The 14,302-nt window shown below is 38.3% G+C and overlaps 1 protein-coding gene across 9 annotated transcripts in view; it reads right to left on the bottom strand.

The window, feature by feature from the left end:
• The window catches only part of NBAS (NBAS subunit of NRZ tethering complex), a 449,992-nt gene that overhangs the window by 130,785 nt on the left and 304,905 nt on the right, over window positions 1–14,302 (bottom strand). For all 9 annotated transcript variants that reach the window (XM_064295047.1, XM_064295045.1, XM_064295049.1 and 6 more), the window contains 2 exons: window positions 3,376–3,626; window positions 1,598–1,932 (listed from right to left, as the gene is read on the bottom strand). In XM_064295047.1, coding sequence (XP_064151117.1) covers window positions 1,598–1,932; window positions 3,376–3,626 — 586 coding nt within the window. The remainder of the gene's footprint in view (window positions 1–1,597; window positions 1,933–3,375; window positions 3,627–14,302) is intronic.

Consider the following 14,302-nt stretch of genomic DNA (forward strand, 5'->3'; position numbering starts at 1 on the left):
TATTAAAGCTAGACTAAAGGTGTAAAACTAATTTTAACTTTATCTGTGTCATCTCGCTGTAACTTCAGTAGAAACTACCTTTGAGATAATTCACAGTAATATCTATGCTTAGGTTTATACCATCTGAGCTAAGAGAAAGCAATGCATGAATTAAGTGACTCAGTCTTTACCGGGTCAGCAATGCATCTTTTCCTCAGGGGGAAAAATGTACATATGTATACATACAGTGTACAAACAACCGTGTCATATATTTTCAGGTGGCTTTAGTGTACATCTTGAAGGTATAAGATCAAGAAACGAAGGTAATGAGAATATGTTACAATTTAAAATCATCTAAAATATCATAAATAACAACTAAAACTCTGAGGTGATCCTACGTCCTACTCTTAAGAGTTTAATTATGGATATATAATTGTTGTTGGAAAGTCTAGACCTGCCAGGCCACCTCTATACACATGCTCAGAATAACCACACAGCCTTGGCTAGTAGCACAGAATCAGTTCCAGCCCTTATTTAAAATATTTAAAACCTCCCTCAGGGGAAAATTGCCTTAAAATGAAGAATGCTCCATCTTCCATGCTGGCCTGTTTGCTTCTCTAGCCCCTTTACCCAGTTTGCAGGCTCCACCTCTGGAGCTCTTTCCTTAGATTTCATATTCTGTACTTTGTCCAGTCTCTTCCCTTCAATACCTTTCCCCCAGAGCTAATACTCCTTGGACTCTGAACCACTTTTCTTTCTTTGAGATGTTAAACCAATGTTCGTTTGGACTCTTACCTTTTCCCATATATTACCAGGTTCCTGTGAGGCCTTTCTCATTTAGACTCAGCCCTGCTCTGGACATATTCCCATGACAGGCTGCTCTACTCAGGCTGAAAATGCTTGGGGCTCTCTGGTCCCATTTCACTCCACAGTTCCTAGAAGGGCTCCAAGTCCCTTGACTGTAGCTGCTTGTTCTATCTCATGACTCCTCAGAGGCAGTATGGTTCAGTGGTTAAAAGCAAAGGCCCTGGGGCGAGCTCAAATGGTGGCTCTTCTATTACCAAATGAGCTAGTTTCTTAACCTCACTAAGCCTTAGTCTCCTAACCTAAAGAGCAGGTGAAGTAATTCACAGATTACTCAGCCATAGCCTCTGCCTCAAGGAGGCAGAAGTCTAACAGAGATTTCTGAGGCTAAACCACAGAGCTGACAAAAAGCAGGCTCCGAGTTCACGCCAGGTTTATGGGACGCCAAATGCGTGTTCTTTTCATACTTAGGAAATCGTCCTTATTTTCCTCCTTGAAACAACAGGAATAAGATGGTCTATTTACTATAAAATTACATATTAGGAGGACTATAACATGTACGGGTTGGGTGTTTGGGTATAACATGTATAAAATGTATAGGTAAATTAGAAAAGTCATGTCTGATTTAGGTGTACAAGGAGTCTAAATGATTTCCCAATTAAAACGCCTTATGCTTAGCAAAAAATGAAACACCAAACATTTATAATCATTTCCCATTTCAAGAAAGAAAATAAAAACAAAATGTACCAAATTTAAGAGCAATTTTCATTTCTTCTAATGAACTCAATCTACTTTAAGCTATGTTTTTGGTTACCTTGGTCACAGCTTTTGGAGAAAATGTAACTGCATCAACCACAGTGATGAGGTCACTGGGGTGGAGTCGATCAAAGTACTTCATGCAGACATCATAGGCATGAAGCCACTCTGGCAAGGACTCGGGGATTTGTTTAATGAGGTGAGGGTCTCCAGTCCAGAACAACTTCTGTAACCAGATGGTATACAGAGAGCTTGGGGAAAGCATACATCCATCCTTTTCAGGGATTTTGGGAACAAGTTTGGAAATAGATAAGATATTTTGGCTTGAAAGAACTGGCTCCAATGCTTCAAGAGGGCTCATGTTTTCATCTGTCAGCTTTTTGTAATTAAGACCTATAGGAAAGAAAAAAAAAAAAAAAGAGTAGGTGAGTATTTCATTCCAACGTAAAAACACACAGTCCTTCGTGGGGTTGAATTAATAGATTTATCTACCAATTTAGTTATGCTAGTTTAGCTTGTCAGTTAAAAGATCTGAGTTTTAGTTCCAGCCTGCACCCAAACCAGCCGTGTAATCCTAGACAGGTGGCTCGACTCCTGTGTCTCAGCTTTCTCATTCATACAACAGGGAGGGAAATATCTCCTTGACTCTCCAGGCCCCTCCCACCACCCCCAACAGCCCCTGTGTTTTCCTCTATCCACATACTCAGCAAACTGCACTTTATTCATTTGCTATTTATCTGCTCAGTTCACTAACTACTTGAAAATAGGGACTGAATCTTAATCCTTATCTTCTTTATCTAGGCCGGTGTCTACTTTGGTTCTCAGTGAATAAGTGGTACGCTGAAATAAATGAACTCTTGCAATTATTATAAACAGCAAATAAACACAGATTTGTATTTCACAAGTTATAAAATATCAAACAGATTTCAGAGGTATCAACATGTTTAATTTCTCAGTTATGAGCATAAAGATACATTGACACTATCCTAAAGATATCTAAAATTTATCAGAGATTCAAAGGCTGTTATTTTTAAGGTTTCCAAACATATTTTAAACATATAGGCTTCACTGAAGTGAAATTCTGTCATTGTTCTAAGTGTCTCAATCTTGTCATTTATATAAATAAAATATAACTAATGGAAGTAAGGAGTCCCTGGGAGATGCAAATAGTTAATGCACTCAGTTGCAGGCCAAAAGTTTGGAGGTTCAAGTCCACCCAGAGGCACTTCGGAAGAAAGGACTGCTGATCTACTTCCAAAAAATCTGCCGCTGGAAACCCTATGGAGCACAGTTCTACTCTGATACTCATGGGGTCACCATAAGTCACAACTGACTTGACAAGAACTTATTTAATGTGAGTAGGGAAAAAAAAAAGCATCTGAGGCAGTAGTAAAAATTTTCAATTTTAGCACCAGGTATTTTTTTTTTATAAGTTGGAATCCTGGTGGTACAGTGGTTAAGAGCTCAGCTGCTAACAAAAAGGTCAGCAGATTGGTTGTACCAGCTGCTCCTCAGAAAGCCTATGGGGCAGTTCTGCTCTGTCCTATAGGGTTGCTATGAGTCAAAATCAACTCAACGGCAACGGGTTTGGTTTTTCTTTTATACCATAAGTCACTGTGTGACTTTCACTAGGTGTCTTAATTTCTCTGGTATTTAATTCCCCCAACTGCAAGTCGGAGTAGGAAAAGGAAAAGATAATAATTGAAGTTAATTAGCTTCAAAATTTTGTGGTTTCAGATTTATGCCAGCTACAGACATGAGCAAGTTTCTATACAGAAAATGAATCCTTAAATTTAATAAAAAGAATGAGTCCAAGCAGGGAAATGATCATCTTACCTGCTGCAACTACCTTAAATTTCTTCAGTAGTCGAATGTGGGTGTCTGGTTTAATGGCATATTTCCCAAAATGTGCACAGCCACAGTTTTCCAGAAGGGTAAAATAATACAGAAGTCTTTCATGATCTAAGCCATCGATAGTGGGGTAAATATATTTGACCATGTGCTTGTGAAAGGCTTCAGGATCAGTCTTCAAAGTCTCAAAAAGATGAAGAGCTTGGGCTCGATTTTCAATTTCTACTGTGGACAAACTGAAATTAAGAGACAAAGAAACTGTGTTAAGATTTGGTTCCTTTATTAGACAAAGCACTTTTTTTTTTTTTTAACCCATTAAGAAGATACTTTTTACAGTTAAGTCCCTTCTTCCTGCCTAACCAGGGATAGTAAACCACCAGGATGCAGGCAGCTTATATAAAGGGAAGCAAGCATGGGTTAAATGCCTACTGTTGTATTATACCCATTACCTCATGTGGGTCTACAGCAAACTTTTAAGTAGGCATTACTTCATACAAGAGGTACTGCGGTTGGGAGGCTTGTCCAATGTTTCATAGATAGGAAGTAAGCACAGGATACGAACACAGATCTGTCCAGCTTCCACTATACATCATTTATTCACATAACAATACCAATTTTAAATCTGTGCTTTTTTACAGAAATGTAAACAAACTTCTTACTTCAGGAATTTAGAAGACAATGAGAGAAGGAAACAACCCAAACTTTTTAGATATAAGTTTTGTAACCAACAGTCTTAAACTGATGCTCAATAGGCCTAAATTTTACACTACATTCAAATAAAATTGAAGTTGGAAAGGGTAAATAACTACACTTTCACTTGACTTCTCTGTATAATCCCAATTGAATAAAAACATATCTGTTCCTCCTGATTTAGACATCTTTGTAATTTAATAGAAACATTCATTCAAAGTTAAACTGTTATTACCAGAACTGTGCAAACACCAGAAGGGAAATTAGATAACTGGGAGCTCCTAAAAGTCAAACACCTATGCTTATCCAAAGACTTCACCAAAAGAGTAAAAAGATTACCTACAGATTGGGAAAAAAGTTTCTAGCTATGACATCTCTGATAAGTGGCTGATCTCTAAAATCTACATGTTACTGCAAAAACTCAACTACAAAAAGACAAAGAATCCAATTAAAAAATGGGCAAAGGATATGAATAGGCACTTCACTAAAGGAGACATTCAGGTAGCTAACAGATACATGAGGAAATGCTCACAATCATGAGCCATTAGAGAAATGCAAATGAAAACTACAATGAGATTCCCTCTCACTCCAAAGAGGGTGGCATTAATCCAAAAAACATAAAATAATAAATGTTGGAGAGGTTGTGGAGAGACTGAAACACTTATACACTGCTGGTGGGAATGCCAAATGGTACAACCACTTCGGAAACTGATTTAGCACTTCCTTAAAAAGCTAGAAATAGAACTACCATACAATCCAGTAATCCCACTCCCTGGAATATGTCCTAGAGAAGTAAGAGCCTGTACGCAAACAGATATATGCACACCCATGTTTACTGCAGCACTGTTTACGATAGCAAAAAGATGGAACCAACCAAGGTGCCCATCAACGGATGAATGAATAATTATGGTATATTCACACAACAGAATACTATGCATCAGTAAAGAACAATGATGAATCTGTGAAACATTTCATAACATGGAGGAATCTGGAAGGCATTATGCTGAGTGAAATTACTCAGTTGCAAAAGGACAAATATTGTATGAGACCACTATTCTAAGCACTCAAAAAACAGTTTAAACAGAGAAGAAAATATTCTTTGATGGTTACGAGAAGGGGAAGGGAGAGAGGGAAGGAGGGAGAGGATAATTCACTAATTAGATAGTAGATGAGAACTAATTTAGATGAAGGGAAGAACAATACACAATACAGAAGAGGTCAGCAAAACTGGACTAAACCAAAAGCAAAGAAGTTTCTTGAATAAACCGAATGCTTTGAAGGCCAGCGTAGTAGGGGCGGGGGTTTGGGGACCATGGTTTCAGGGGACATCTAGGTCAATTGGCATAACAAAATCTATTAAAATATTCTGTATCCCATTTTGGAGAGTGGCGTCTGGGGTCTTAAATGCAAGCAAGCGGCCATCTAAGATGCATCAATTGGTCTCAAACCACATGAAGCAAAAGAGAATGAAGAACACCAAAGACACAAGGTAAGTATGAGCCCAAGAGTAAGAACGGGCCACATAAATCAGAGACTATATCAGCCTGAGACCTGAAGAACTACAAGGTGCCCAGCTACAACCAATGACTGCCATGACAGGGAACACAACAGATAACCCCTGAAGGAACAGGAGCGCTGTGGGATGCAGACCTCAAATTCTCATAAAAAGACCAGACTTAATGGTCTTACAGACACTAGAAGGACTCCAGAGGTCATGGTCCCCAGATCTTCTGTTAGCCCAAGACAGGAACCATTCCCAAAGCCAACTCTTCAGACACGGATTGGACTGGACTATAAGATGGAAAATGATGCTGGTGAAGAGTGAGGTTCTTGGATCAAGTAGACACTTAAGACTATGTGGGCAGCTCCTGTCCAGAGGGGAGATGTGAAGGCCAAGGGGGACAGAAGCTGGCTGAATGGACACGGAAATACGGGGTGGAGAGAAGGAGTGTGCTGTCTCATTAGGGAGATAGCAACTAGGAGTATGTAAAAAAACCCAAACCCAGTGCTGTCGAGTCGACTCCAACTCATAGTGACCCTGTAGGACAGAGCAGAACTGCCCCATAGAGTTTCCAAGGAGCGCCTGGCAGATTTCAACTGCCGACCCTTTGGTCAGAATCCATAGCACTTAACCACTATGCCACCAGGGTTTCCAGGAGTGTACAGCAAGGTGTATATAAGGTTTTGTATGAGAGACTGACTTGATTTGCAAACTTTCAGTTAAAGCACACACACACACACAAAAAAAAACCTAAAATAAATAAATAAAACTAAACCGTGAAAAAAGAATTAGGTGTTTTTGTTGGCTTTTTTTTTTTTAAGGGTTTAATTTTTGGTCTTGTACTTCTCCCTTGACTGGACAATAGTACCTCTAGTCCAATGCAATCCCAATGCCTTGTGCAAAAGAGGTTTCACGTTCTCTAGTTTTAAGAGTCTTTCAGGCAGATTTCCACACTAAAAGAAATGACCACTTTCCAGGAATACCAGAAGTATCATCAAAAGTATCTGGGGACAACAAGTAAGACTTCTGGCAGCATAAAAGTTAGATTTTACATGCACCCATTCCTCACTTATCAACATGGTTAGGTTCCAAAGACCAGGCTGTTATGCAAAAATCAGCATTATGAGAAAATGAAGGGCGACTACATCAGATCACAAAAAATGGAAGATGACTATATCATAACTGCCAAATCACATCATTATATAACTACCGAACCACTGAGAATCATGGCCCAGCCAAGTTGACACATAATCTTAACTAGCACAGCCAGAGTTACTCTTGCCTTGCTCCCTGACATTTGTTACTGCCGGATGTACATCATTAATGCGCAAAATAGTTGGAAAGTAGGTTTTTCACTACTGCTGTAAATGCAATATGTTGGCTAATGAGATAGTTGATAAGTGAGGAGTAGGTGTAGTTTTAACTTCTCTGAAATATGTTCTCTATTTATTGGAATTATTACTTTTAAAAAACGCCAAAAGATGTGTCTTTGGTTTGGTTTATGTAAATAAATTTAATACAAACTGTGTTTTAAGAACCTTCTTATGAGCGTAATACTTGGAATGACCAAGGCATCCATAAAGTCAAAATACCAAATAATTTAAAAACTGCTCTTTTTTACTTTCACTTCAAGAGAAATCCTGCTCTTTTATTAAAATACAAGTCAAGCATTTATGAGAAAGCCCCGTCTATAAAAATATCCCTTACTTCCTTCTCTGAACTACTGACACATGCTGAGTACCCTTCTATGATGGTACTCATACTTTAACTACTTATTTACTCGACTGCCTCTCTCACTAGGCCACGTGCTGCTTGATGGCACAGATCATGTCACATCTTTATCTTTAGTTTCTCAGTACCAAGCACTGAGTACCAAGGCACCAAAGAAAAAATTCAATACGTGTCTTACGGATGCCAAACAGATGGGTGGGTGAGCAAAAAATTAGGTATCCTCTATGTACAAAGCACTGTGTTCAGCACTGGGGAGGATATAAAATTTTACAATATAGAGCTTTCATCCAGAGGGAAAAAAATCTAGTGGAGTCATAAATATTTAGAGTTAAATAACAATGCAAAACAACAGTATTACTGTAATTAACAAAAGGCACACAATTATATTCCAAATGAAAATAGGATCACTAAAAGCTCTGACTTCAGAGGAGGAAGAAATCAGTGATAACGGAAGGCTTAATGGAAAAAGTACTTGAGCTTGGCACTGTCAAAAGGAATAAAGCAGAAATGATGCGAATAAAAATATTACAAAAGCGCAAGACACGCACAAGAAACAGTGAGTATAAATGGCTGGTTGGTCGGGAAATATCCTCAATTCTATCACTACTCCAAGTATGCAATACCATTTCTAAAAGCTGCTATTCACATACTGCTATATAAAAGTGACTTGAATAATGGTGTTCCTTCGAAATTAGCTAGACGAAGTTTGAAGACAGTATATTAAAAACGTAAACAAGAAACTTTACAATCCTATTAAGATGATTCGTATTGACAAAAAACTGTACACAGAACAACATGTCCAATAGAGGTTTTATTTGATATTTAAATCATTTAATATGCAAATTACCATGGCTAGGTAAACCAACCCATTGCCATCCAGTTGATCCAACTCATAGTAATTAACATCCAACTCATAGTAATTAACAGCTTAAAGATGAGAAAACTAGTGTGTGGAGAAGTTAAGGCCAAACATCCAGATCTCTCCACACTCAGAGTGTGCTTTTTTCATATCAAAGCCTGCCATCGACTAACAATGGTCAGGTGCCCACACTAACAACCACTTCAAAAACGGGATCCTTTCTGTAATATAGATATTAGTTCTCTCTCTCAGCAGCAATAATCTTTAAAAGAGTTCTCCTAACCTTACAGGGAAGTGAGTCTACTTAATGGGGGTGGAACAACTCAGAAAAGGAGGATGAGAACATTTGCACATCTCCAAGACTGTAATCAATGTCACTGAATTGCACACATAGAAATGGTTGAGCTGGTGTGCATTTTGCTGTGTATATTCTCAAGAACAACAACAAAATAAATAAAAGAGTTCTCCTGGTAAACTTCACTGCTACTACCCTGAGAAACCGGGTGTTAGCCTAACAATTTTAAATCATAACATTTTTTTAATTCATCTGCTCATTACTTGATTCTGAATATAGTTTCTCTCAATCAACATTACTTTCCCCCTTACCCACCCATTTATTCTTTTGTGCCTAGAATTCCATATGTCTGATGTGCAATTTTACCTAATTATCTTGTCAAGACAGATACTGGAATACCTTTCCTAATACATGATAAACACCAAAACCTCCCTCTTCAGTACATGCTAAGATCTTTTATAGATGCCAGTAATCAATAACTCATTTTAATAGTTTCAACTGAAAGAAGCAGTTAGTTTCCCTTTAGAACAAGAAATGAAACCTCTGCTTAGAAAACAACTGCAAAGAACCCACATTCAGAAGAACAGGAGGGAATACTATGAAACCACTGCGGACTTTTTACTTATCAAATTAATGGTTACCCTTAAAAACTGTTTTAAGTGCCTTTTCCGGAACCAAGTTTTAACTATAAAGCAGCCTACATATGGTGCATATTTAACTTTCATCGTTGAACTACAGGAAGGAACTAGCATTAATTGTGTTAGATGTTCAAGGAATAAGTTATTAGTACTAATCTTGTGATTAAGGGGTGCTGTAATGGCTTTGAGGTGCCAATCACTCAAAAATGTGATTCAAGAACAGCATGTATCAAAAAGACTTACATACTTATAGAAAAACAAATTTATTTAAACACATTTCTTTCTTCACTCAATTTGAGACTGACAAATACGTAGAAAGGAAGAGGGAGGGTAGAAGGAAGAAGGTAGGTGGGATGGGGAAAAGGGGGAGGGGTGCTGGGAGAGGATGAAGAGAGAGGAAAAGGGGGAGACAGGGTAGGAATTCAATATTTATAGATAACCTGCCAGTGCTTCTATTACCTCACTGAATCCTCCTAAGAACCCTCTGTGGAAGGTCTGATTATTCCTATTCTATGAAGGAAGCTGAGGCTCAGACCAAAATCTCACAACTAGTAAGAAGTGGAGACGGTTTCCAAGCCGAGTCCTTTAAGTTCAGCTCTGTTTCTGCTCAATGAAGCAATACAGTGTGTATTTTCTTCCTGAAATTTATTTTGTGTGTAATTCAGATGTAGTGGCTTGTAGACTTTTCCCCACAGACTAATCCTAAAAATATGAAGACATACGAATCCAAATTAATGACTATCATTATGAGTAAACAGTGGCATCTTCACCACTGACTCCTGTGAAACCCTCCAAGTAAAATTCTTACCTGAGGGAAACGATTCAAGCTATGTGCCAAATAAACGCTTCAGAATGAACGTGATGCACTAGGCTTGATTTGAAACACTGCCTGGCTACCGAACACGTAATTAGTCAGTGAAAGTAGAGTCAAAATAATCATGGCATTTTTCAGTTTTCCAACATTTTGACCAAGTATCTTTGCAAACTGAAAAATAGAATTTAATTAACTTTTTCTAAGTCATCCAGATAGCTGATGAAAGAATCAATAATGCATATTTTGGAATCTATTTCTTGGTGTAGGAAACCCCGGTGGCGTAGTGGTTAAGTGCTACGGCTGCTAACCAAAGGGTCGGCAGTTCGAATCTGCCAGGCGCTCCTTGGAAACTCCATGGAGCAGTTCTACCCTGTCCTATAGGGTCGCTATGAGTCGCAATCGACTCGACGGCACTGGGTTTGGTTTTTTTTTGGGTACTTCTTGGCGTACAAATGTTCTGTTAGTGTCTTTATGGAGCGTTTTATGATGTACAAGATGGTGATGCCGAAAGGCATGTGAACAGGCTCCAATTCTTTCACAAGAACTCTGACCATTTAAAAATCCAAACCCAAACCCACTGCCGTCGAGTCGATTCCAACTCATAGCGACCCTATAGGACAGAGTAGAACTGCCCCACAGAGTTTCCAAGGAGCACCTGGAGGATTTGAACTGCCGACCTTTTGGTTAGCAGCCGTAGCACTTAACCACTATGCCACCAGGGTTTCCCTGACCATTTAAGCCTTTAAATTTCTCATAAAATTGTCAATTCTGATTAAGACTGGTTTCAATACTTAGTCTCATATTACTTCCTGTTTAACAAAAATATTTTAAGAAATACCATAGCACAGAAACAGGAACAGGCATCATTTATTGAGCACTTACCATGTGCTAAGCACCTTATGGTCTCAGATAATTCTTACAACCATCCTACAAAGCACGTATCTTATAAATGATATCCACACTGACTTGAAAAAAAGTTGTTCAATAATCAGATATGCAAAGTTATGCTAATAGTGGTCATAGCTTATGAGCACTAAGCTAAATGACACAGGAGAAGCTGATATCATGATCTCCGCCACCGAAGCAAAATCACTTGGGTAATCAACACTAGATACTAGAGTAAATGAAAGTGTACATGTTTGGCCTACAAATCTTCTGTTTAAATAAGAAGGAAACACTGTGAAATGTCTTCAAGCCTGACAGTGAAAAGGTGTGGTCCCTGTTTAGTATTTAGTGCCTACTTGCTCACTATGTTCTTGCTGTAATGCATTCCCTTTAGTTACTCTGCACCAAGATCTGTCCTGCCCCAGCACCTAGGCCCAAGCTGTTCCCTCTGTGTAGAAATGCCCTCTCCTTCATTCTTCAAATAATGAACTCTTTTCTCTTCATGCCCCAAGAGAGGCCTTATCTACCTGTCCCTTGTACACTTCCTTTATGGTACTTACTACAACTTGCAATTATTTTCTGGCTGTTTGTATGGTGGGGGTGGGAGGGGGGAGCCTTCCCTATTAGAATATAAGCTCCATGAAGGCAAGGATGTGTCTGTCTTGTTCAGCACTTAAAATGTGCCTGCAACACAGTACTCAAAAACGTAATACTTAGTAAATAAATAAATGCAGTACTACTCTATCAGCTAGAAGCATCCTCTGGCATTTCAAAATGATCCTGTGTCTAAAACTTAAAGACACACAGGAATAATCAAAATAGTACTACAGAGATACCAGGTTACATACTTCCTACAGATTTTCTCTAATCTTTACAACCTTGAAGGGTAAGGATAATGGGCCCTATAATGGAGAAAGCTGTGACTCAAGGGAATAAAGACATTTGGTCAATGCTACATAGCTGGTGGCTTACGGAGTATGGGCAATAGATTTGGGTCTTGAAACTTGGTCTGACTCCAAAATCCATGCCCTTACCAGTAAGCCACACATAAACTTGTTTATGTTGTCTATAAGATTTACGGAAGTGTCTACCAAGTCTGCTAGTCAGTGATTAATGCATTCTGAGCTTGGGCAGATGAACATACCCCAGTACAACCAAGTCATAGGCTTGGAACTGATTCTAGGCACTTACAGCCCCTCAAAGCCATCATTGCTATTTAAAACTAGGGGTGAGGGTTTTGAAGTAAGTGAAAAAGGGAGACGAGGAATTCAAGTACTGGTGTTTATGAGAATTACCTCATTTTTAAAGGAGTGGAATCATAGAAATGACTGCATTAATTAAGCACCAATCACATGCCAGCTATTGTAGGTTAGATATTTTATCAGTAAGTCATTTATTTTTTATTATTCCTTACTTATAGTTGAGGAAAATGAGTTTCAGAGAAGTGAATTATTGTGTGTCTAAGGACACACAGCTAGAAAGTGAGACAATTAGGATTTGATCTAAAAGCTCTCTGGATTTGAAAGCTTATGCTCTATTGCATAATACAACTTCGCCCAAACCTGTCTGAATGAGCTTACCTATAAATGTGCCGGAGTAGGTAATATCTCTAAAATCAACCAAGAGGAAGGATAATTTAAAATTACATGGAAAATGAACTTCATCGTAAATAATAATAATAATTTAAATAGTAAAACAAAACCCTAAGGGAAAGAACTTATTTTTCCTGTGACTCTGACTTGTTAATTTCAAAATGGTACTGACTCAACAAGTAGATGGGCAATTTCTATCATATTAACCAGGCTGATTTCTAATAATTATGTTTTCAAGTTTAACTAAATAAGGGTAAGGGTAAACTACTACCCTTTCAGCAAAAAATGGCTAGTACCACCAAATATCTCTTGATAAATTAATGTTAGGTGTTTTTTCACTCACAAATAATGATGCCAGGAGGGAATGATTTCCTGCTTTTGTAATTGCCATGCAGCTGCATAATCACAGTGCTCTCACGTAAAATGACACGCCATGAACAGTCTTGCACATCACTCAATTGCCTGACAATTTATAATATATTCAGAGACCAATGAAGCATCCTGTTTATACAGATATGACACCCTTTTATGTAACATTTAATGAAAGAAAAAAGCATCTTTAATAAAATGCCAATATTTACATACCATAAGCAACATTTATTTGAGCATATTACTGAGCCTCACAAATGATGAGTGCAATGTTTATCATAGATAATGCTATCACCCATGCAACAATTTGATAAATATTTAAAATCTAGAATGCTAAAATTTCAGAGTTAATTTATAAAAATTAAAGATGTTAAATGACAAGCATGTCTGGACTGTCCAGCAAGATTTGACGCCCTTCAATATTCTCTCCCCTTCTTTAAATTCTTTCTTCCCATGGCTTCCCTATCATAAGAACTCTCCTGTTTTTCTTCCTACCTCTCTGACTGCTCCTTTTTTGTCCCTTTCGCAGGTAGCTCTTACTCTACCATTAAATGAGCAAGGGTCTCAAGGCTCTGTCTTAAGTCTTTCTCCTTTTTTCACTCTATATTCTTTCCTAAACCAATCTTATCCACAACACAGCTTATTTATCATCTACATACATATGACTCCTAAATCAGTATTTTCAGCTCCATCTTCTCTTTTCAATTCCAATAATAGCCAACTGCCTACTTGACCTTTCCTCTTGGATGTGTATAACTGTTCTATGCCCTGGCCTTTTACTCTTCTTCCCATCAAAATACCTTACCTTTATCGAATAAATATTCCCTATCTTGCTGAATGATGTCAATATCTAACAGGTTGACCAAGTAAAAACCTGGAGATGATTCTTGACATCTCCCCTTTGACACACACTCATATCTAGTTTACCCTCACATTCAATTTATTAAGTACTATCCACTGTATTTTTCGCAACTAACGCATGCCTCTACATTTGTTTGCCAACAGTGCCCTCCTCCCATGAGGTAGTTACATAAGTGCCGCTATGACATATTTTTTTTTTCATGTTGCTGTTGCTTTTTACAAGTTGCTGTAGAAAAATTAGCATAGTGCACTTAGGAAAACACCTCGTGGGGGAGGGCACAGCTGGCAAACAAATGTAAGAAGGCGTGCATTAGTTGAGAAAAATATGGTGTTTCATCTTCTAAATATCTCTGACACCCATTCTCACCACTCCTTCTTTACCTTCACAACTGCAGTCCAAGCTATGGTTAATGGTCATGTAGTCTACTACTCTCACAGCATCCCTAATCGGTTTATACATGGCTATCCTGGCCTCTCTAAAACCTTTTCTCAAACAGTAGCCACAGTGATCTTTTCAAAATGCATATGTGACTTATCACTATGCCCTGTCCTTCGCCAAAATCCTTAAATAGCTTTCAATTACTCTTAGGAAAAAAAAAAAAAAAAAGTCCTTGATAGGGCCTACAGAGTCTTGGTGCATGGTCTGGCTCTATGCTTCTCCCAGTATCATCTCACAC

The sequence above is a fragment of the Loxodonta africana genome, chromosome 12 (genome assembly GCF_030014295.1).
Source record: "Loxodonta africana isolate mLoxAfr1 chromosome 12, mLoxAfr1.hap2, whole genome shotgun sequence".
Classification (NCBI taxonomy): Eukaryota; Metazoa; Chordata; class Mammalia; order Proboscidea; family Elephantidae; genus Loxodonta; species Loxodonta africana.